At 42.3% G+C, this 22,950-nt stretch overlaps 1 protein-coding gene across 1 annotated transcript in view; it reads left to right on the top strand.

The window, feature by feature from the left end:
• The window catches only part of LOC127095165 (leucine-rich repeat extensin-like protein 5), a 28,167-nt gene extending 5,433 nt beyond the window's left edge, over nt 1-22,734 (top strand). Inside the window, exons 2-3 of the mRNA XM_051033895.1 lie at nt 21,442-22,266; nt 22,534-22,734. Coding sequence (XP_050889852.1) covers nt 21,442-22,266; nt 22,534-22,734 — 1,026 coding nt within the window. The remainder of the gene's footprint in view (nt 1-21,441; nt 22,267-22,533) is intronic.
• The last annotated feature ends 216 nt before the right edge of the window (nt 22,735-22,950 follow it).

The raw sequence follows: 22,950 nt of genomic DNA, 5'->3' as shown, positions 1-22,950 counted from the left end.
CATATGTTGTGAAGAAGGTCTTCTCCGGTGGAGCCTTGGTGCTTACAACTATGGATGGTGAAGATTTTCCTTCCCCTGTTAACTCAGATGTAGTCAAAAAATACTTCGCATAAATTGACCCGCTGGACAAAAAGAATAAAAGAGTCCAGGCAAAAATGGGCATCCCGGCGAACCAAAAAACAGAAAGAAAAGGTTCAGGCAAAAGTTAGGGATAAAAATGAAAAATTGTACACCCGGTAAGTCGAAAACCCGCAAGGGCGGCTTAGGCAAAAATGGGCATCCCGGTGGATTGAAAACCCGAAAGGGCGATCCAGCCAAAAGAGGGATTAAAGCGAAGACTACAGTCTGAGTCATCTGTACTTCATCATGCTTCGTCAGCTGCCATCTCGAAAGATGTGATCGGTCCAGTCAGTCTTCTCAGAAAGCAAGGAATTGGGAGGAAACTGATGATCTATGAGTTATAACAGAGTTGGGAAACAGTGGATGCCGTGTTCACATTGCCATTAGGATAGCTTATTTTCCTTCTGTACGCAATTACCTCTTTCTAGGAATTGCTTCCCAATGTATTTGCCTTTTCAGGCCCATTTTCAATCAATAAAAGTCGTTATTCAGATAAATTGCTCTCTTGTTTTTACTTTTACTGTTTTGTTTGCAAAAACGTCCGAATTTTTGATAAACATTGCATATAAAAACATGAAGGCTAAACAATGACGTGCAGAAAGATTGAAACATTTGAAAATCATTTTGAATGTGGAGGACACTTGAGCGTATCTTGTCCATGTACTCCCTGGGGCATCTGTCGTTCCGATTTGCAGATCGTCACCTATGAGTATTTTCCCCAGTAAAGTCACCAGACAGAGCCATTCTCCTAACTATGGTTTGTTTAAGCCTTCCCCAGCGAAGCATTGGTCTCTCCAGCAGAGTTTATCCCACCAGTGGATTGGACGAGTTATCGTGGCAGATCGATATCCACATCCCCAGCTGAGTTTGTTTCTATTTGTGAATATCATGGGTCTTATCCCCAGAGAGTTGCCTAGTTTAGCTTCCCCAGCGGAGCTCTTATTTTCCCAAGCGGAACTTTTGTGGATTGATTGGACATTCCCCAGCAGTTTACCTTTGCTTTCCCCTAGCAGATTTGCTTTATTCCTCCCCAGCGAGTTGCTTTATCTTCCCCTAGTGGATTTGTTTGTTGGTTCCCCAGCAGTTGTATTGTTGTCTTCCCCGGTAGAGTTATCTTGAAGATTCCTCAGCACAGTCGTCCTGTGTACTCTCCCCGCAGAGCTTACATCATTTTGCATTGCATATAGTAATCATTGCATCCTCAAACTGCGTAGCATTTCCATTCCACATGGAGCATTATGCCACAGAAAAATTCAAACATATGCATTCATGTGTTCGAAACCACATCAGACTGTATCCCCCGGCAGAGGCAGATCATTTTCTTCAACACAGCACCACGTCTGCCACAGTTGCTTCGACAGCATTCAGAATTGATTATCCCCACAGAGGTTTATTTCCTCACCCGATGGTGACAGAAAGTTCGTTTCTCTTCAGTGAGACCCCCAGCAAGTGATCAGCCTTGCCTCGACATGTCTAAGATGTCGTTCCTTGTGATACCAGTAAGTGTCATGTCAGCACCCGCGTGTTTTTCATTTTTGGTGTCGGTAAACACCATTGTTTCGGTGTCGGTAAACATCGAGTCTCACCCAGTCATCGGTAAATGTCTGGTCATTTTTTGATGTCGGTAAACATCGAGTCCTTTTCTTCAGTCATCGGTAAATGTCTGATAATTCCCCAGTTAGAAATCCCCAGTAGAGCCATCGGTAAATGTCCTACCTAGTTTCCAGTTGCAAATATGTGTTTGTCTCTTCCCAATAAATTTCCCACCCCAGTCATCGGTAAATGTCTGGTCATCTCTTTTTGATGTCGGTAAACATCATCTTTCGATGTCGGTAAACATCGAGTCTCATCCCAGTCATCGATAAATGTCTGGTCATTCTTTGTTTCTCTTGCTAATAAAATCAGTATCCCCAGAAGTCGTCGGTAAACGTCTTGTCTGGTATCACAACAAAGATTTTTGTTCCTCTCCAAGCAGAGATGTCATCGGTAAATGGCCCAGTTTTCTTCGATATCGGTAAATATCGAATTCCCAGTTGCAGCAGCCATCGGTAAATGGCCTTGTTAAAGTTGACATCGGTAAATGTCAAGTTGCTCTGAAGCCACCATCGGTAAATGGTCTTGCTTCCTTTCTACATCAAATTATTTCCCAGCAGCCATCGGTAAATGGTCTTGCTGAAGTTGATATCGGTAAATATCAAGTTTTTAACCATCGGTAAATGGTTTTGTTTTTCATCAATTTGTTTTCCCAGCAACCATCGGTAAATGGTCTTGCTGAAGTTGATATCGGTAAATATCAAGTTTTAACCATCGGTAAATGGTTTCTCTTTTCAGAAATCTGTTTCCCAGCAGCCATCGGTAAATGGTCTTGCTGAAGTTGATATCGGTAAATATCAAGTTTTAACCATCGGTAAATGGTTTCTCTTTTCAGAAGTTTGTTTTCCCAGCAACCATCGGTAAATGGTCTTGCTGAAGTTGATATCGGTAAATATCAAGTTTTAACCATCGGTAAATGGTTTCTCTTTTCAGAAGTTTGTTTTCCCAGCAACCATCGGTAAATGGTCTTGCTGAAGTTGATATCGGTAAATATCAAGTTTTAACCATCGGTAAATGGTTTCTCTTTTCAGAAGTTTGTTTTCCCAGCAACCATCGGTAAATGGTCTTGCTGAAGTTGATATCGGTAAATATCAAGTTTTAACCATCGGTAAATGGTTTCTCTTTTCGGAAGTTTGTTTTCCCAGCAACCATCGGTAAATGGTCTTGCTGAAGTTGATATCGGTAAATATCAAGTTTCCAGTTTTCCAACCATCGGTAAATGGTTTTGCTTTTCTGAAATTGTCATGCGTTTGTCATCGGTAAATGACGTGGTTCTTTTGTATTATATCCAGTCGGTGCAAATTTCTACAGTTCTTTGGTATTCAATCCCTATTTACCCTGAAAGTCTGACAGCCACTGCTATCATCCGTTCGGGTTCCCAACTGATTGAATAGGGGCAGCTGTAGCACCTCAAATTTGCACCTATCATTGTACATACCATTTCATATTAGGTCATAGCATATCATGATCCATTGCATAGCATTGCATTGTCCCCAGTTGCCTCAAGAGCAAGCAAGTCAAGAATTAGGTCAAACTGATCAGGAGATCAGTCAACCAATCAAGCAAGGTTGTTTCTCAAGGAGCCAAGGCCCTAGGGTTTGTCCAACAAGTTCACATGACCTGGAGGTCCATTTGAAGTGTTTAGGTCAAGGGTTGGATGTTCAGAAGCCATCAGTTCATGCACAGACAGTCAGAAACCCTAGAAAGTCAAAGTTGGTCAACTGTGGTTGATTTTATGGTTTTGATGGATGGAAATGGTTTGAGAGAGCTTATTCATGTCCCAATAGGCCTCATATATCATGGCAATCAACATCATTGAAGAATTTGAAGCCAATCAGAAAATTTCCAAAAATAGAAACTGGACCTGTAATTTTAACTGCTAAAAATGGAAACTTCTTGATCATAAACTTACATCATGATACAAGCTTCAAATGAATTTTTGCCCAACATGAAAGTTGAATATCTTGTTCTCCCATTTCCAAAAAATCCAAGAACTCCCAATTCCCATGCATGGTTGTCAAGATATGATCAAATCATTTTCACAAAATCTTGAACTTCAAAGGGCCATATCTCTCAAACCATTTGGCCAATTTTGGTGGGGTTTTTTCCTACAAACCACATTTCATCTCCTCTTTCCAAAAATATAAATTTCATACACCAAAACCTTGCCAATCAAAATGGCATTTTTTGACTTGTCTCATTTAAATTCAAGTGTGGACCAAAGGTTGACTTTTTGAATTAAGTGTTTTCAGCACATTTGGCCAATTGGGATTCATTTAAGATGGTATTTGAAATTTGCCTAGGCCCAATTCGAGCAGCATACCACTATCATACCACCTCCATATGCATTTTTGGTCAAAATTAGCAATTGTGCAAGTTGGTTCATTTAAGCTAATCTTGTTTAGCACTTCCATTACCAACCTTAAAAGGATGATATAAATTACATTTTCTGTCATTTTGAAGCAACCCTAGCAGCCATTACATACAGATTTTCTTCATTCTCTCAAATTGCATTTTGCTTGCATTTCAAAAAATCTGCCAAATCCTCCAAAGGCCACGATCTGGACTTTGTTATTTCACCATCCAAACATCCTTGTGAACACTTGGCAACCATCATTCTCCAGCTGGAAGCTCACTTGCTCGACTGTTCTTCCAACACCATTTCCATGGCAGCTCAAGTTTTGGACATTTGCAAGCATCAATGAGCTGAGTTTCTTCAAGCATTCATCATTTCCAATCATAGCCTTCATCTGTTTGGAACATTCATGGCCAAAGGAGCACTGAATCACCACTGAGTTTCATTTTTGGTAAATTTTCGAATCCTTTGTTTCTCAAATCTTTGCCATGCTTAGTGTAGGTCTTGGTATGCTGAATCCAATGCACTTTGTCTCATGTAATTTGGTTAAGTATTGTGCAAGAAATCTGAAAATTAAGATTGATGTTCATTTGAACTTTTGCTCGATTCTCTTTCATTAGATTGTTTCCATGAAAATAATGCTTGGATTTGTCATGTGTGTGCTCTAACGGTTCTATTGGTATGCTATTTGATCATTTCTGGAAATGTTTGTTCATGAGCAAGTTTTGGTGTTGAATGTTCTTTGGTTCGATTCATGATGCACAGCATGCTTTAATGAAAATTGATGATAGATTGTTGTTTGCCATGCCATGCTGAACGTTTCTATGTATTTAATTTTGAATTCTGGGAATTTTTCTAAAATTCGATTTGGAAGTGATGAGTGTTCATGATGCTGCCTAGAAACCCTAGCCATGCCCAGTTTCTGTTTATGTTTCACGTATCATTCACTATTCCATTGGAACTGGCCAATGGGAACATTTCCCTGGCCGTGAGCAAAACGCGGCGTTTTGCTAAATGAAGGACCTAATTACCAACGTGCCATTCTCCATTAATTATTCAATTTAATTCATTTTAATTTCACAATATTATTTCACTTTGATCATCCATTTTGCAAAATTCATAATTCGTTCATTTTAATTCCAAATTCAGTGGGAATTTTTGCATCATGTCCTGTTTGATGTCTATTATTTTATCATGTTTTTTATTGATTTTTTGGATGGCTGGATTTTAAATGGCCTTAGGGTTTGTATAATGTGACCAATTTTTACACCTTTTGCCAATTCTTTTGTGAAATGATGAGGATGTATCCAATGATTCTGAAAAATTTTGTGGTTATTCTAAACTCATTCATGCTTATTTTGGTGTAAATATCATGATTTTATCATATGTGGTTTGTGTGTTATGAATTTTTGAAGTAGGGTGTGACAACTTGTGTCACACCATGGATGTGCAAATTCATGAATTTTGTTGACATACTTCCTGGCCTCCAATTGACCCCAAATTTTGCATGATCCCTCTCTCATATGTCTAGTTTGTGTGTGAATTTTCTTGGATTTAGTTATGCCATTTCCTATTTGTTTGAGATTTTTCTTCCCTGCCTAGTCAAATGTTGACTTTGTGTGACACATCTTGCCATTCCATTTGGGAAATTCTCATATCTTATTGTATGATCATGAAATTTTGCATGTGCATACTAGACATCTTGAGCTTTGCATTGGTGTTAATCCCATTCATTTCTCATCTGTTTTCATTTAGTTATGATTTTTTTGAAGTTGGTACATGTTTGTTTGACTTCTTTGTGCTTACTTGAATTGATTGTGACTTTCTGATTTTAATTGACCATCTTCCCATGATCCAGTTGAGCTGAAATTTCATATGCATGTCATGTTATGGATTTTGATTGAGCATGAATTATTTGATGATTTTTGAAAATGTTTGAGTTGACTTTTGATGCAAGTCATTCTGTTGACTTCTTTGAGCTTCTGTTTGCAATGCTTTGACTTCTTTTGCTCATGAATTGATGATGATGCATGATGTGAATATGGATCCAATTGGAAATGCTTCTTGATTGATTGTATTTGATTTTGATTGAATATGGTTTGCTGTTTTGACTTTTTCATTCTCTTTTGACCCTAGGCTTGCCCTAGTGGTCCAGTCACTCACTCTTGAGCTTGTGTTTTCAGGTTGAACACCCAATGACCAATGAGATCAATTTCTTTGGATCTGAGTTTGATTATTCATCATGAGCTAACCTTTGTTTTGTAGGTGGTATGACTCATTTGATTTGAGTCTTGTGCTTTGCACATTGGTCCCTCTGTGTTGACTATTGTTTACCAATGCCTTTTGCTTTTAACTGTTGAACTGTTTACTGATTAGTTTGACTATTTCAGGTACCCTTAGTTGCTTAAGTTCTTTGAACTTGCTTTGCTTTGCTATTTAGCAACTTGCTTGAGGTATAATTCCTTTTTCTTCATGTAGTCTGGAAGACCTGGCCTGTTACTTGGCCAGGCAACTGTCTGAAGTCCTCCTTAAGAGGCAATGTTTGTGTATGTTTAATTTGTCCTTGTACAGAGTCAAAGACCTCCTAAGTGAAGAGGCAATTGGCAGAACCAAGGGATAAGCAACCTATCCCCTGCTATTCAGTGTGTCTTCTGTTTTGCTCACACCACTGTGTTGATGCATTTCAGATAAAAACCCAAGATCTTGTGCAATTGCACAGTTGAGTCAGTATCAAATGTGTAGAAGGGTTCCCACTTTCTGAACCCACACATTCTTGTCAAATGCTCTCCCTGGCCAGGGATAGAAGCAATGAGGCACACCCCTCATCTTCTTTCATCTGCTTCACCTTAGCCCCTCAATGGCAAGGTTAAGAGCAACACTCACCCCATTCCAGAGGTTTGTTTGTTGAGGTTGATGTGACCCCTCGACTAAAACCTAACCCATGTTTGAGCCCCCTTTGTTGGTGTGTTTACCTTATGCTGAATGTGTTTGTGTGTGCTTATGTGGTGTGATCATATCCCCTAGGTTGTTAGACTCCGCGTAGTCTCGTTTGCATGTCAATTAAGGTAGCACGGTTCCTTCGTCTAGGACTTCCTTTCTTGCTTGCGCTTTCTTAAAACACAAACAAACATCATCCCCTCTTAAGGACACGTTAACTCCTTCTACTACAGGTGAGTAAGTCTCCAAAGGTCGAGCATCAGGTAGATTGTGCAGTGACGTTGTCCACTTAAAAAACACAAACCAACAGTAATAGTTTAGCCGAACTACGGCAACTCTGATTCTCATGTTCAGATGAGATACGTAGGCACGAGATGCGATGTCTTGTCGAGTTTGACTAACCACTAACACTAATTCCTTTCTCTCGCCCTCGTTGCGGTTGAGACCTCCCCTTTCTCTTGCCCTAGTTGCAATCGAGACCCCCCTTGCTTCCTGTGCAAGTTTGGTGTGTGTGTGGCTTGCTTCCTGTGCAAGTCATGTTTAGGATAGGCTTGCTTCCTTGTGCCAGTTAGCTAGAAACCTTAACTTAGGGACGACTTTGCATGACAACATCTAGGCTCGAGTCGTAGTCTCCCTAGTGTTGTGTCTCCCTCTGTTATCTGGTTAGGCTAGTCCTTTTTCCCTGCGTAGGGGAACTACATCGCCCTGATCTTCACACCAGATGAAGTATGTAGGCAGGAGATTGAGCTGATCTCTCCGGGCGCCCTTTTTCTTTTTCAACCCTTTGTGTCTTAACCACCCTCGTGTGTGTTCTGGTTGGAGTCCGACATAAGTCCAGCGATTGGCAGTTGGTTTCCTGTGTGCGTTTAGGTTCGGATGCTGATGTAAGTCCAGTGATTGGCATTCGGGCTCCACGTTTGCCTGTGTCTTGTTTTGTTTGTTTGCGTGTCAGCCGAGCTACGAATGCTCTGATTCTTCTCTCATCCGAGAAGATACGTATGCATAGGATGCGATATCCTAGCGAGCATGTGTTGTTTTTCCCCAGTCCGAACTACTTCGACTCTGATGTCTATGTCTGATAGACTAAGTAGGCCCAGGATACGATGTCCTGCCGAGTCAGTTTCAGTCAGTTTCTTTTGTTTCTTTTCAGCCAGTGTGTGTGAGTTTGAGCAGTGTTTAGCAACCATTTTTCCTTCCTATCGTGCGTGGATCCCGTAGAGTACTACGGATGCGTAGGGGTGCTAATACCTTCCCTTCGCATAACCGACTCCCGAACCCATCCTCTTTGGTCGCGAGACCATGTTCTTTCCTAGGTTTACTTCGAGCGTTTCCTTTCCCTCTTTTGGGATAAATAACGCACGGTGGCGGCTCTGTTGTTTCTTCTTTTCCCGCCGGTTTTTCGCGTGATGCGACAATGTGCTAAACTCTTTTTCTTGTGTCATTTTGCATGTGCCCTAATTGTGTATATATACTCTTCACTATCTACAGTTGCACACTTTTACACTCATGAACTCACCTAACCCTCTCTCTCAGTTCTCTCCTCTCTCAAAGGCTTTTCTGCAGTTCTTACCAAGTTCTTCAACATTCATCATCATCTTCAACCTTCTTCATGGATTCTCAACAACAGTCAGTGTACAACCTCTCTCAACAGATGAACTCAACTGAGCAATCACCAAGTTCCAGTCAACAAAACCCTGCAACCACCGGCGTCGTTTCCACTCCTATCTACAAGGAACCTCACATTCTTGATCGTGAGCCTCACATTCATCTTGCAACTCCGTTTGACAAGCTGGAAGTCCTTTGTGAAACCTTGATGGATTTTGACAACATGAAGAGAAATAGCGTCGACCTCACTGATGAACTGAAGAAGCAAGGGTGGGAAAATTATTTTCAATGCCTATATGGCCCAGTGTACACGAATCTGGTGAAGGAGTTCTGGAGATTCGCTGACTCTGATGATCACTACATTGTCTCCTATGTTTTGGGAGTCAAGATAGTTATCACAGAGAAATCGATTGCTTCTCTTCTGAACATGGAGAAGACTGGAGGAAGACGCATATACAACATCAACCCTAGGGAAACGTATCTATCCCAGGAGATAAACCCTACCATATTCCAACAGAATGCTGAAGGCAAGCATTCCAAGAACAAGGAACTGCATCAGAACCTTCGGGTATGACTGAAGATTATCTTAGGCACCATCCATCACCGTTCGGCTTCTAACTCCTCAGACTACATCAACACAGACCAGAAGTGTATCCTCTACTGCATTCACAAGGGTCTGAAGCTCTGCCTACCTGCTCTTCTATTCAAGTATCTCAGAGACTCCGTGTGTCGCAACCTGAAAAAAGAATGCGAAAAAACAACCGGCGAAAAAAGAAATGACAGAAGAGTCGCCACCGTGCATTATTTATCCCAAAGGAGGGAAAGGAAACGCTCGAAGTAAACCTGAAAAAAGGAAAGGAAAAGACAAGGTCTCGCAACCAAATCTTGGGTTCGGGAGCCGATTATGCGAAGGGAAGGTATTAGCACCCTTACGCATCCGTAGTACTCTACGGGATCCACTTTTGTTGTTCTTGTCTAAAGGGTGTAGGTTTATCTAATGCACTATTTACTAAAAGAGGGGTCAAAAGAAAATGACTCGCACGGATGTCACATCCACTACATACGTATCTCATCTGAACATTAGAATCAGAGTCTTCGTAGCTCGGCTACCTAGGGGTTAAAGAGGAGTGTGCTCGCTAAGACATCGCGTCTTATGCCTACGTATCTCATCTGGAATGAGAATCAGAGCAAGCCGTAGTTCAGCTACCTACGGGTTAAGGGTTGTGTTTTTTAGATGAACGACGTTACTACGCAATCTACCGGATGCTCGACCTTTGGAGACTTACTCGCCTGTAGTAGAAGGATTTAACGTGTTCTTAGGAGAATAAAAATCAATGAGTTTGTTTGTGTTTTAGGAATGCTCATGCAAAAAGGAAGTCCTAGACGAAGGAACAGTGCTACCTTAATTGACATGCAAACGAGAGACTATACGAAGCCTAGCAATCCTACGGGGAAACGATCACACCATACAAAACATGTATCTTAAAGTAAACGCGCCAACGGGGGGCTCAAACATACATGGGTAGGGCTTTAGTCAAGAGGGATCATATCAACCTCGACAAACAAGCCATGGAAAGGTAATCAAATAGGCTCTTAACCACTGACATTGAACGTCAGGGTGAGCAGATCAAAAGGGTAATGAGGATAAGACCTCATAGCTCTTAACCCTGGGCAGGGTGAGCTCATGACAAAAAGTGGGGATTCAGAAAGGTGGAACCCTCTCCACTGACTGACCAGACAAAAGATCTTGGGCTTTTATTCTGAAGCATCGACACGTAGTGCGAGCATAAAGAACGACACACTGAATAACGGGGGATTGATTATTAATCCCTCTTATCCGTCAATTGCCTCTGCATGGAGGTCTTTGGGCACAAAAGTAAACAAACAAAAGAAAACATTGCCTCCTATTGAGGTCTTCCAGCTAAGAAAGCGGTAAAATGCGGGAAAGATGTAAAAGTACCACACGGATAAAGATCTGAAGTAATAGCAACTAATGACACAAGAAACCCAGAGATCTCTCAAGCTGGCACCACCAAAGAAAGCAAGTCAGCACAGGTAATTGGAATAAACCTCCAGGTGGTATCCCACAAATAAAGTGGAATGCCAAGCAAGCTATCCTTTCAGGAGACATGTGAGTCCTCACAAAAAACTCAACAAACAGGTTATAGTGACAAGATGGGGTGCAATCAAGAGTTGCCCCAAATCAAAACGTAACCACATGAATCATGCCATTAAAATTCACAAAAAGAGCTCACAAAAAGCAACCAAGTGTAGGAGGCCTAAACCTCTTGTTAAACACATGCATCAAAAGGGTATCAAAATTCAAAGTCATGGGCAAGGATTCACACATCAAGACATGACATACATACTAAAACATGTGCCCACATGCAAAACCTAACGATAATACCTCATACATTCAGAGCATTCAAATTGAAAGCATAGAGTAATGGAAATAGGGCAAACCTGATTGGAGAGATCGAATGAAATTGAATTGCCCGGTTGGGTTTGCAAAGCAATCTGAGGGTTTATATGAGATGGAATTGGCCCTTTGCAGATGAGTTCCTTTCAGTCTCTGGAGGTTGCTCTGAACTCTGTTAGCTCTTCTCTCACTATCTTTTTCCCAGGGTTTTATGGGAGATGGAAGTCTAGAATTTATAACCTGATTTTTGTGACTTTGTGGGCTCAAAAGAGAGAGGTCCAAGTCCAAGATTTTTCTGTTATATTTTTTTATTTATTTATTTATTTCGTTTTTTTTTTCTTCGTTTTTTCGTTTTTTTTTTTTTCGAAACACGTGGGCTTCGCCTAGCGAGCATGACAGTTCATGAACAAACTTTTGCTCCTTCAAGATTAACGTTTTGACTGATGAATAGACCTCATTTGAACATGTTGGAAGTATCTCAAGCCATTCCCTTGTGTTGACTGATCACCCAGATAGGACCCACAAAGTGTCTTGGATGATATTCAAGTTTCTTGGATCTAATTTCGATTGACATGATGAAATGCAATATGAAATGTTAAATGACCTAAAAATGAATGCATGAATGAGGGGGGCAAATTTTGAGGTATTACAGCTGCCCCTATTCAATCAACTGGAGACCCGAAAAGAAGATAGCAGCGGCTTTCGCACTTTCGAGGTATCAAGGGATTGAATACAATAAAAGCCCGAAAATTTGCACTGAAGTGAAGTGAAGTAACAATGCCTGTCAGAATCGGCAAAGAGGTGGTCTTGAAAGAAGAATCCGTCTGGTACGGTGAGAGTCAGTCTGAATACCGAAAAAGAATGCTAACCTGGATACCAAAATAAATGGTAACACAGAAATAACCATGGCCTGAATGCCACTCATCAGTCTGAATACTGGAAATGACTTCGATCTGAACATCGGAAGATATGAGATTATTAATATCGGTCTAAACACCGAGAGGCTGGCCTGAATGCCATAAGTTGCGTCGACCTGAATGTCGGAAACTTCTTCGATCTGAACATCGGAAAACTGGCCTGAATGCCACTTCGATTTGAATATCGAAAAATTGGCCTGAATGCCACTTCGATCTGAATATCGGAAAACTGGCCTAAAAGCCACTTCGATCTGAATATCGGAAAATTGGCCTGAATGCCACTTCGATCTGAATATCGGAAACTGGCCTGAATGCCACTTCGGTCTGAATACCGGAAACTGGTTTGAATGCCACTTCGGTCTGAATACCGGAAACTGGTCTGAATGCCACAAGTTGCATCGACCTGAATGTCGGAAACTTCTTCGATCTGAACATCGGAAAATTGGCTTGAATGCCACTTCGGCCTGAATACCGGAAAAACTTCATGCCTGTCAGCATCGGCAAAAATAGGGAAAGATAATATAGGCGGCGCATGGGCCAATGACACTTGTTGGGGATAATAAAGGTAAGTCATGAACAATCTTCAATCTGAGTACTGGAAACAACTTTTGGCTTATCACTTGGGATACCGAGAATGTTTTATGCTTATATGCGTATGTTTGAATTTTTCAATGGTGTAATTCTCCATGAAAATGGAAATGCTACGCGATTTGGGAGGATGCGATGCAATATGATTCTACATGCAGGGATGCGAAATGCTGGGTAGAATGCCAAGCCGAGGCAAGGGAATCTGCTGGGGAAATGATCACCATCTTCTGGACCCTGGCAAGGCTGTTGGAGATGCACAGCGCAAAGAACTCTGTGGGGAAATGACCCGCCACACGGTGTTCTAGCAATGACGAAATACCGAGACTCTGACTGGGGAGAGAACGGCATTGAGAACCTGCTGTTGGGGAAAGCGATAGTTGTTCTGGCAACCATAACCTGCGAGAGAGACGACTTAGCAAGGGAAGCAAACACCGATACGGTACCGAGATTCTGCTTCAAGGAAAGAGACCATGGATCTGGCGTCGAGATCATCGATCTGGCATCGAACCCTGAGGAGTAACCGCTTCTGCTGGGAAGATACAGTCTGACACTATCAACTCCGCTGGGGATATATAGTCTGGCACTGTCAACTCTACTGGGGAGTGTATATTCTGAAATAACCGCTTGGGGGAGGTACAGCAGTGAGAGCCTGCTGGGGATCGAAGAATCTAATGCTCTGATCAGCTCTGCAGGGATAAGATACCAACTTCGACTGTTGGGGGAAAACATTCGCGATCATCGGCTGGGAACCTTAAGGAAATACCCCGAGGGTACCTATTCTGAATAGACGATCTAAAGCACTTAACATTTACAAAAAATTTAAATGTTTATTAAGCATGTACTTGTAAAGCTCTTATGTTTCATGATGCAATGTTTATCAAAAATTTGGACGTCATTTTTGCAAACAAAATAGTAAAATGAAAAATGGACACAGTGATGTACTGAATAACATGATTTTATTGATTGACTGACCTCTGAATGGGCGTTTATATCAGGAAGCAATCCCTGGAAAGAGGTAATCGCACAAAAGATAAAAAACAGAAATTAATCTAATGGCAATGTGAAATGGATTCCTATTGGGTTCCAATTCTGCTATGACTCGCTCGTCTTCAAGATTCTCCAGATGATCAGCTTTCCAAAAAGAGTGATTGGAATGTTTCCTACCTTTCGGAAGTTTCCGGTTATTGACACGAGATGAGATTCAGAACTACTCAGAACGGAGTTATTCGTTTAATCCCTAACTTTTGCCTGGATCGCCCTTTTCGGGTTTTTAATCCATCGGGATACCCATTTTTGCCTAAGTTTCCTTTTCAGGTTTTCAACTTACCGGGTGTACGATCTTTTCATTTTTAATCCCTAATTTTTTCCCGAACCTTTTCATTTTCTTGGTTCGTCGGGATGCCCATTTTTTGCCTACACTATTCTTTTTACTGTCCAGCGGGTCTATTTTATGCGAAGTATTTTTTAACTGCGTCTGAGTTCACAAGGGAAGTGAAGTTTTCACCATCCATTGTTGCAAGCATTAAGGCCCAACCATCAAAAATCTTGGTGACAATATACGGTCCATCATAGTTAGGAGTCCACTTGCCCCTGTGATCTGTCTGAGGAGGAAGGATCCTTTTCAACACTAAATCTCTGACTTGGAAACATCGAGGACGCACTTTCTGATCAAAGGCTCTCTTCATCCGGCTCTGATACAACTGCCCATGACAAATGGCTGCCATTCGCTTCTCTTCGATAAGACTCAACTCATTGAACCTTGTCCGAACCCATTCAGCTTCGTCTAACTTGACATCCAACAAGACTCTTAGAGAAGGAATCTCCACTTCAACGGGTAGGACTGCTTCCATACCATACACAAGGGAGTAAGAGGTTGCCCCGATCGATGTACGTACTGAAGTACGGTACCCATGCAAGGCGAAGGGTAGCATCTCATGCCAATCTCTGTACGTAACGACCATCTTCTGCACAATCTTCTTTATGTTCTTATTTGCCGCCTCAACAGCACCGTTCATCTTAGGGCGGTAAGGGGAAGAATTGTGATGCTGAATGTTGAAGTTCTGGCACAACTCCTTCATCATTTTGTTGTTGAGATTAGAACCATTATCAATAATGATTCTTTCGGGAATCCCATAGCAACAAATGATTTCTTTCTTGATGAAACGGGCAACCACATGTCTGGTGACATTCGCGAACGATGCTGCTTCGACCCACTTGGTGAAATAGTCGATGGCAACAAGGATGAAGCGATGCCCATTGGAGGCGGTCGGCTCGATCTTTCAAATCATATCAATGCCCCACATAGAAAAAGGCCACGATGAAGACATCACATTCAAAGGATTTGGCGGCACATGTACCTCTTCAGCATAAATCTGGCATTTATGACACTTCCGAGCATATTTGAAACAATCAGATTCCATAGTCATCCAGTAATATCCCGCTCTCAACAATTTCTTAGCCATTGCATGTCCGCCGGCATGAGTACCAAAGGAGCCTTCATGAACTTCCTGCATTAACATGTCTGCTTCGTGTCTATCCATGCATCTAAGCAGAACCATGTCGAAGTTCCTCTTATACAGCACATCGTCTTTGTTCAAGAAGAAATTGCCTGCCAATCTTCTCAAAGTCTTTCTATCATTGTTGGATGCCCCTACAGGGTACTCTTGATTCTTCAGAAAGCGCTTGATGTCGTGATACCAGGGCTTGTCGTCAACTACCAGTTCAGCAGCAAACACATACGCGGCCCTGTCGAGGCGCATCACATCGATCCTGGGAGCGTGGTTCCACCGAATCACGTTGATCATGGAGGATAGAGTGGCAAGAGTATCTGCCATATGGTTCTCATCATGAGGTATGTGATACAGCTTTACTGTTGTGAAGAAAGTCAATAGTCTTCTCGTGTAATCTCTGTAAGGGACCAGATTGGGCTGGAGGGTGTTCCAATCACCATTCACATGATTGATCACTAGAGCTGAATCTCTGAAGATGTCCAGAGTCTTGATTCTCAACTCAATGGCTTGCTCAATACCCAAGATACAGGCTTCGTACTTAGCTTCGTTATTGGTGCACTCAAAAGTCAGACGAGCGGTGAAAGGCATGTGGGCACCTTTCTGAGTAGTAATGACAGTGTCAATTCCACTTCCTCTGGCATTGACAACCCCATCAAACAACAAAGTCCACTTTTCGTCTGGATCAGGTCCCTCCTCAACAACTGGCTCTTCACAGTCTTTCATCTTGAGGAACATGATGTCTTCATCTGGAAAATCAAACTTCATCGGCTCATAATCTTCAATCGGCTGTTGAGCAAGATATTCTGACAGAATACTCCCCTTGATGGCTTTCTGGGATGTATATTGGATGCCGTACTCTGTCAGTACCATTTGCCAACGAGCAACCCTTCCGGTGAGAGCTGGCTTCTCGAATACGTACTTGACTGGATCCATCTTGGAGATTAATAAGGTTGTGTGAGTCAGCATGTATTGTCTCAAACGCTTAGCAGCCCATGCAAGTGCACAACATGTCTTTTCAAGCATCGAGTATCTCGACTCGCAGTCCGTGAATTTCTTACTCAGGTAGTAGATGGCATGCTCTTTCCTACCTGTCTCGTCGTGTTGACCGAGAACACAACCCATGGAATTGTCTAGTACTGTCAAATACATAATCAGCAGTCTCCCTGGGACCGGAGGCATAAGGATAGGAGGATTCTGCAAATACTCTTTTATCTTCTCGAAATCCCTTTGGCAATCATCATTCCACCTGATGGCCTGATCTTTTCTCAACAATTTGAAAATTGGCTGACACGTGGCTGCTAGGTGAGAGATGAACCTTGCAATGTAGTTCAACCTTCCTAAGAAACCACAGACTTGTTTCTCTCTTCTTGGCTCAGGCATTTCCTGTATCACTTTCACTTTGGCCGGATCCACCTCAATCCCTTTTTCACTAACAATAAAACCCAGTAGTTTTCCAGATCTCACCCCAAAAGTACACTTGTTCGGATTAAGCCTCAGCTTGAATTTTCTCAAACGCTCAAACAGTTTCTGCAAATTCACCAAATGTTCTTCTTCCGTCTGAGATTTGGCAATCATATCATCAACATAAACCTCGATTTCATGATGAATCATATCATGGAAAAGAGTCACCATTGCTCGTTGATATGTTGCTCCGACATTTTTCAGACCAAACGGCATCACCTTGTAGCAGAAGGTGCCCAATTGGGTTATGAATGTTGTCTTCTCCATGTCTTCTGGTGCCATCTTAATTTGATTATAGCCAGAAAAGCCATCCATGAAGAAGAATACCGAGAACTGAGTTGTGTTATCCACCAAAACGTCGATGTGAGGTAATGGGAAATCATCTTTAGGACTAGCTCTGTTCAGATCCTGGTAGTCAACACACATCCATACCTTTCCATCCTTCTTAGGTACTGGAACGATATTTGCAACCCATGGCGGATAATTTGTGACTGCTAGAAACCCTGCATCCAACTGTTTTTACACTTCTTCCTTTATCTTGACAGTCATCTCTGGTCTTGTTCTTCTGAGCTTCTGCTTGACCGGAGGACAAGCTTCTTTGAAAGGCAAACAGTGTACCACAATATCTGTGTCAAGCCCTGGCATGTCCTGATAAGACCAAGCAAAGATGTCGACATATTCTTGCAGTAATTCAATCAGCCCCTTCTTCACATTATCTTCCAAAGCAGCCCCTATCTTGATTTCTCTCTTGACGTCCCCGGTGCCGAGAATAATCACTTCAACCGACTCTTGATGCGGTTGAATGACCCTTTCCTCCTGTTTTAATAACCTGGTAAGTTCTTCAGGGAGTTCACAGTCTTCATCACCCTCTTCTTCAGCTTGAAAGATTGGATTTTCAAAGTCGAAGCGAGCCATAGCAGAATCGTTATCAATAGGATCCGGTGATGTGCATCTGCATGAGTGATGGTATGTGCTTATGAGTGTGAAAAAAGTGAAAACTAAACAAAACATTGCCAAATATTTTTTGATTTTTGAAAACTGCAAAAATAGAAAGACAGTGAGCAAAACATTTGAATGCAAAAAGACGTCCTTTATTTATGATAAAAAATGCAAGTATCCACATACATGAGCCCTATAATGAGTCATTACGCCCTGGGCGGAACGTAAGACTTGGACATGCATGAATAAACAAGAAAAATTACTCCTCCAGAAAAGTGGCTTGGACAATCTCTTCAGAAGACCAATTGTTGATGACTTCACCCGGGATCCTCGGACGCACCCAGTTATCGATGTCACAATCACTATCCCCATCTTCATTGTTGATCCTTCGGGTACCATATCGGTGAATGCCTGAGTCAGCTATCCTGATAGTGGAACACCAAACAAATCGAGAACACTGCGGCAGTACCTATTATGCAAGACATGCTGATGGATATGCAAATGCAATGACATGTTTATCAATTCCAAAGGGCGTTCTACCACCTTGATTCCAGTCTCTCATTTGATAAACGGTGTAAGAAGAAAACCCCGACTAGGATCAAGAAGAAGATATGAACCCCTGGGAATAGATAAACATATGTGAAATGATATGAATGCAAATGATGTGATGCAATGCAGTGACATGGGAATGCAGTGATATGTATCTGCTTGAACATCTGTCAGGTTGCACTGTCTGAAGAGAAACCCACTGAAGAATATAATACGAGATCAAAACTCTGCTCCAGAAAACCGGGTTAGTTGTATATCACGAGGCACAGGATCAGAACTTCAGCATGAATTCGGAACCGGGAACCATAGAACACAATCATCGACTTAGAACCCATACTTCAGAACCAACGGTCACCAACAAGAACCAAACAACAGTCACCAACAGGACACGGTCACCATCAGAACAAGTCACCATCAGTACCTGTAAATGATTCATTCCCGCCCCACTCACGGGTGTAATCTAAGCCAGGGTAAGGTCAAGAGAAACGCAGGATAAACAATCCTTTCAAGAATATCATCATATGCATACCAGGTGTATGCAACGATAATACCTCATCAGAATCTGAACTTCTCGTGATACCATGTTCCGCTAAGTGGCGCCATACCACCCGCTTCCCATGAATCACTCTATTCCTAGGTGTCCTAAAGTTTGCTCATAGCCTGTGTATTGGGCTTTTACCTCTTGTGACTCCCACCCGACAGCAAAACAGAAACACAGCCAGCACAGTATGCATGGAACAGTAAAGCGCACATAGGATGCAATGCAAGCAGATAAGTATGCAAAGCAATAAATAAATAACACACAATAGACAATAAACAAACAAACGCTAGGAAAGGCCCACTAGGGAAAAGAAGTCCCCAGCAGAGTCGCCAGTTGTCGCAACCTAAAAAAAGAATGCGAAAAAATAAATGACAGAAGAGTCGCCACCGTGCGTTATTTATCGCAAAGGAGGGAAAGGAAACGCTCGAAGTAAACCTGAAAAAAGGAAAGGAAAAGACAAGGTCTCGCAACCAAATCTTGGGTTCGGGAGCCGATTATGCGAAGGAAAGGTATTAGCACCCCTACGCATCTGTAGTACTCTACGGGATCCACTTTTGTTATTCTTGTCTAAAGGGTGTAGGTTTATCTAATGCACTATTTACTAAAAGAGGGGTCAAAAGAAAATGACTCGCACGGATGTCGCATCCACTGCATACGTATCTCATCTGAACATGAGAATCAGAGTCTTCGTAGCTCGGCTACCTAGGGGTTAAAGAGGAGTGTGCTCGCTAAGACATCGCATCTTATGCCTACGTATCTCATCTGGAATGAGAATCAGAGCAATCCGTAGTTCGGCTACCTACGGGTTAAGGGTTGTGTTTTTTAGATGAAAGACGTTACTATGCAATCTACCGGATGCTCGACCTTTGGAGACTTACTCGCCTGTAGTAGAAGGAGTTAACGTGTTCTTAGGAGAAGAAAAATCAATGAGTTTGTTTGTGTTTTAGGAATGCTCATGCAAAAAGGAAGTCCTAGACGAAGGAACAGTGCTACCTTAATTGACATGCAAACGAGAGACTATACGAAGCCTAGCAATCCTACGGGGAAACGATCACACCATACAAAATATGTATCTTAAAGTAAACGCGCCAACGGGGGGCTCAAACATACATGGGTAGGGCTTTAGTCAAGAGGGGTCATATCAACCTTGACAAACAAGCCATGGAAAGGTAATTAAATGGGCTCTTAACCACTAACATTGAACGTCAGGGTGAGCAGATCAAAAGGGTAATGAGGATAAGACCTCATAGCTCTTAACCCTGGGCAGGGTGAGCTCATGACAAAAAGTGGGGATTCAGAAAGGTGGAACCCTCTCCACTGACTGACCGGAAAAAAGATCTTGGACTTTTGTTCTAAAGCATCGACACGTAGTGCGAGCATAAAGAATGACACACTGAATAACGGGGGATTGATTACTAATCCCTCTTATCCGTCAATTGCCTCTGCATGGAGGTATTTGGGCACAAAAGAAAACATTGCCTCCTATTGAGGTCTTCCAGCTAAGAAAGCAGTAAAATGCGGGAAAGATGTAAAAGTACCACACGGATAAAGATCCGAAGTAATAGCAACTAACGGCACAAGAAACCCAGAGATCTCTCAAGCTGGCACCACCAAAGAAAGCAAGTTAGCACAGGTAACCGGAATAAACCTCCAGGTGGCATCCCACAAATAAAGTGGAATGCCAAGCAAGCTATCCTTTCAGGAGACATGTGAGCCCTCACAAAAAACTCAACAAACAGGTTATAGTGACAAGATGGGGCGCAATCAAGAGTTGCCCCAAATCAAAATGTAACCACATGAATCATGCCATTAAAATTCACAAAAAGAGCTCACAAAAAGCAACCAAGTGTAGGAGGCCTAAACCTCTTGTTAAACACATGCATCAAAAGGGTATCAAAATTCAAAGTCAGGGGCAAGGATCCACACATCAAGACATGACATACATATTAAAACATGTGCCCACATGCAAAACCTAACGATAATACCTCATACATTCAGAGCATTCAAATTGAAAGCATAGAGTAATGGAAATAGGGCAAACCTGATTGGAGAGATCGAATGAAATTGAATTGCCCGGTTGGGTTTGCAAAGCAATCTGAGGGTTTATATGAGATGGAATTGGCTCTTTGCAGATGAGTTCCTTTCAGTCTCTGGAGGTTGCTCTGAACTCTGTTAGCTCTTCTCTCACTATCTTTTTCCCAGGGTTTTATGGGAGATGGAAGTCTAGAATTTATAACCTGATTTTTGTGACTTTGTGGGCTCAAAAGAGAGAGGTCCAAGTCCAAGATTTTTCTATTATATTATATTTATTTATTTATTTATTTATTTTCGTTTTTTTTTTCGAAACGCGTGGGCTTTGGCTAACGAGCATGACACTTCATGAACAAACTTTTGCTCCTTCAAGATTAACATTTTGACTGATGAATAGACCCCATTTGAACATGTTGGAAGTATCTCAAGCCATTCCCTTATGTTGACTGATCACCCAGATAGGACCCACAAAGTGTCTTGGATGATATTCAAGTTTCTTGGATCTAATTCCGATTGACATGATGAAATGCAATATGAAATGTTAAATGACCTGAAAATGAATGCATGAATGAGGGGGACAAATTTTGAGGTATTACACCGTGAAATATACCAAAAATAATATGAAGACAAGAAACTACATCCCTCTAGGGAGACTAATATCTGATGTGTTGATTGAGAGTGGCCTCGTGGACCATCTGATTCAGCTCAGACTCATGGAAGACGTCATGATTGACACTGGCAGACCTCTGAATGCTCGCAATCTGAAGAGCATGGGAATCATTGATCAAGTGAAAGCCAAACCAACACTTGATACCTCCTGGGAAGCACTTAAAGATTAGAGGGAGATTCCAAATGGACTCTATTTATTCTCCAAGATCGACCCTCCAGAGGTAATTGCTTACTACCTAGAGGATTTGTACAGGCAAGGAGTGGACATCACAGAATTCCAGGTGGACTGGCTGCCTGAGTTTCCACCATACTTCCAGAAGAGGACGCGAGAGCCCTCTGAGAAGACCAAGCAGGCGAAGAAAGCGAAGCTGGGAGAAACATTTGGATCAAGACCCTCAGTGCCTCTGGTTGGCTCTCTAGGTAAGTCTATATCTCTCCCTCCCTCTGTAAAAATAAAACCAATTGCTTCTACTCTCCCTCAAACAAACCCCATATACACCACTGCTGACACTCCCCCCTCAACCACCAGATCCTCTAACCTACCATCTCAAAAATTCAACCTTGCCACCACAACTCTACCTGTTTCAGAAGCAGAAATGCTAAATGAAACCACTTCACCTTCTTCATCACCATCTCCACAATCCCCACCTTACTACAACCTTTCATCTGACACTGAACCTTCTGACCTTCACTCCCCCACTTTGGCTCAGCTCCAAGACCGAGTTGTGGCCTTTCAAAATCCATCACATTCTAAACTTGAACCTGAAGTCACTTCCCCACCTCTGGAAAATCCAAACACAACCACATCTGAACCTCCACCATCAGAACCAACTCACTCAGAACCACAACCCTCAGAACCAATCCACTCTGAATCACAACCATATGAACCACCACACTCTGAAATACCACAACCCATCACTTCTGCTGACCCAACAACTCCCACACTTAACCTAAGAGCCCCCACCTCACCCTCCCAAGCCTCTGCCAATGAACCAGAAACCACACTTCTAACCCTTGAAGAAGCAATTACGGTTTTTGCAGAGTCTTCAGTTGAAAAGGTCAAGTCTCTGACCATCAACTCTGGTATCAGTGATGATCCCTCCGCCGTAAGGACTCACTGGAATAGAGTGATAAGTTGGATGACCTCTGAAGCTTTCAAGCTGAAAGGCCTCTCTAAACAAGTCCGCAACGACTTCATTAGAGACGCTGAGATCAAACTCCAAGAGCGTCTAGCCAGAGAAGCTGAGGAACGGGCAAGACAGGAAGTTGAAGAGAAAGCGCGCTAAGAGGAACTTCAGAGAATCAGAGAAGCTGAAGCCAAGGCTCTTGCTGATGTTGCTACTGCTGAAGCTGAGGCAAAAGCCAAAGCCGACGCTGAAGAAGCAGTGCGCCTTGCTGAAGAGTCTGCTGCCAAAGCCAGAGCTAATGAACTGACTCAGGGGGAGTCCTCCAACGCTGGATTCATCCCTCTGGTCCTAAAGACTCTCGAAGAGCTGTAGAAAGAACAACAGGTAGTTCGAGCCAGACTAGATCAACAGGACTCTGTCAATGTAAACATTCAGAACATGTTGTCCCATCTGCTCTAGAGGATGCCTCCTCCTCCAAACCCTTAGGCACCTAGGCTATCTTTGCTTGTTGCTTTCTATACTTTGATTTTTGTTTTTCTATGTTTTGATGTTTGTTTCTTGCCTTCTTGCTTTCTGCTTTCTGGCTTA

Source organism: Lathyrus oleraceus, chromosome 6 (assembly GCF_024323335.1).
Source record: "Lathyrus oleraceus cultivar Zhongwan6 chromosome 6, CAAS_Psat_ZW6_1.0, whole genome shotgun sequence".
Classification (NCBI taxonomy): domain Eukaryota; kingdom Viridiplantae; phylum Streptophyta; class Magnoliopsida; order Fabales; family Fabaceae; genus Lathyrus; species Lathyrus oleraceus.
Note: the sequence above shows the minus strand (reverse complement) of the source record. Positions and strands in the feature narration are given on the sequence as shown.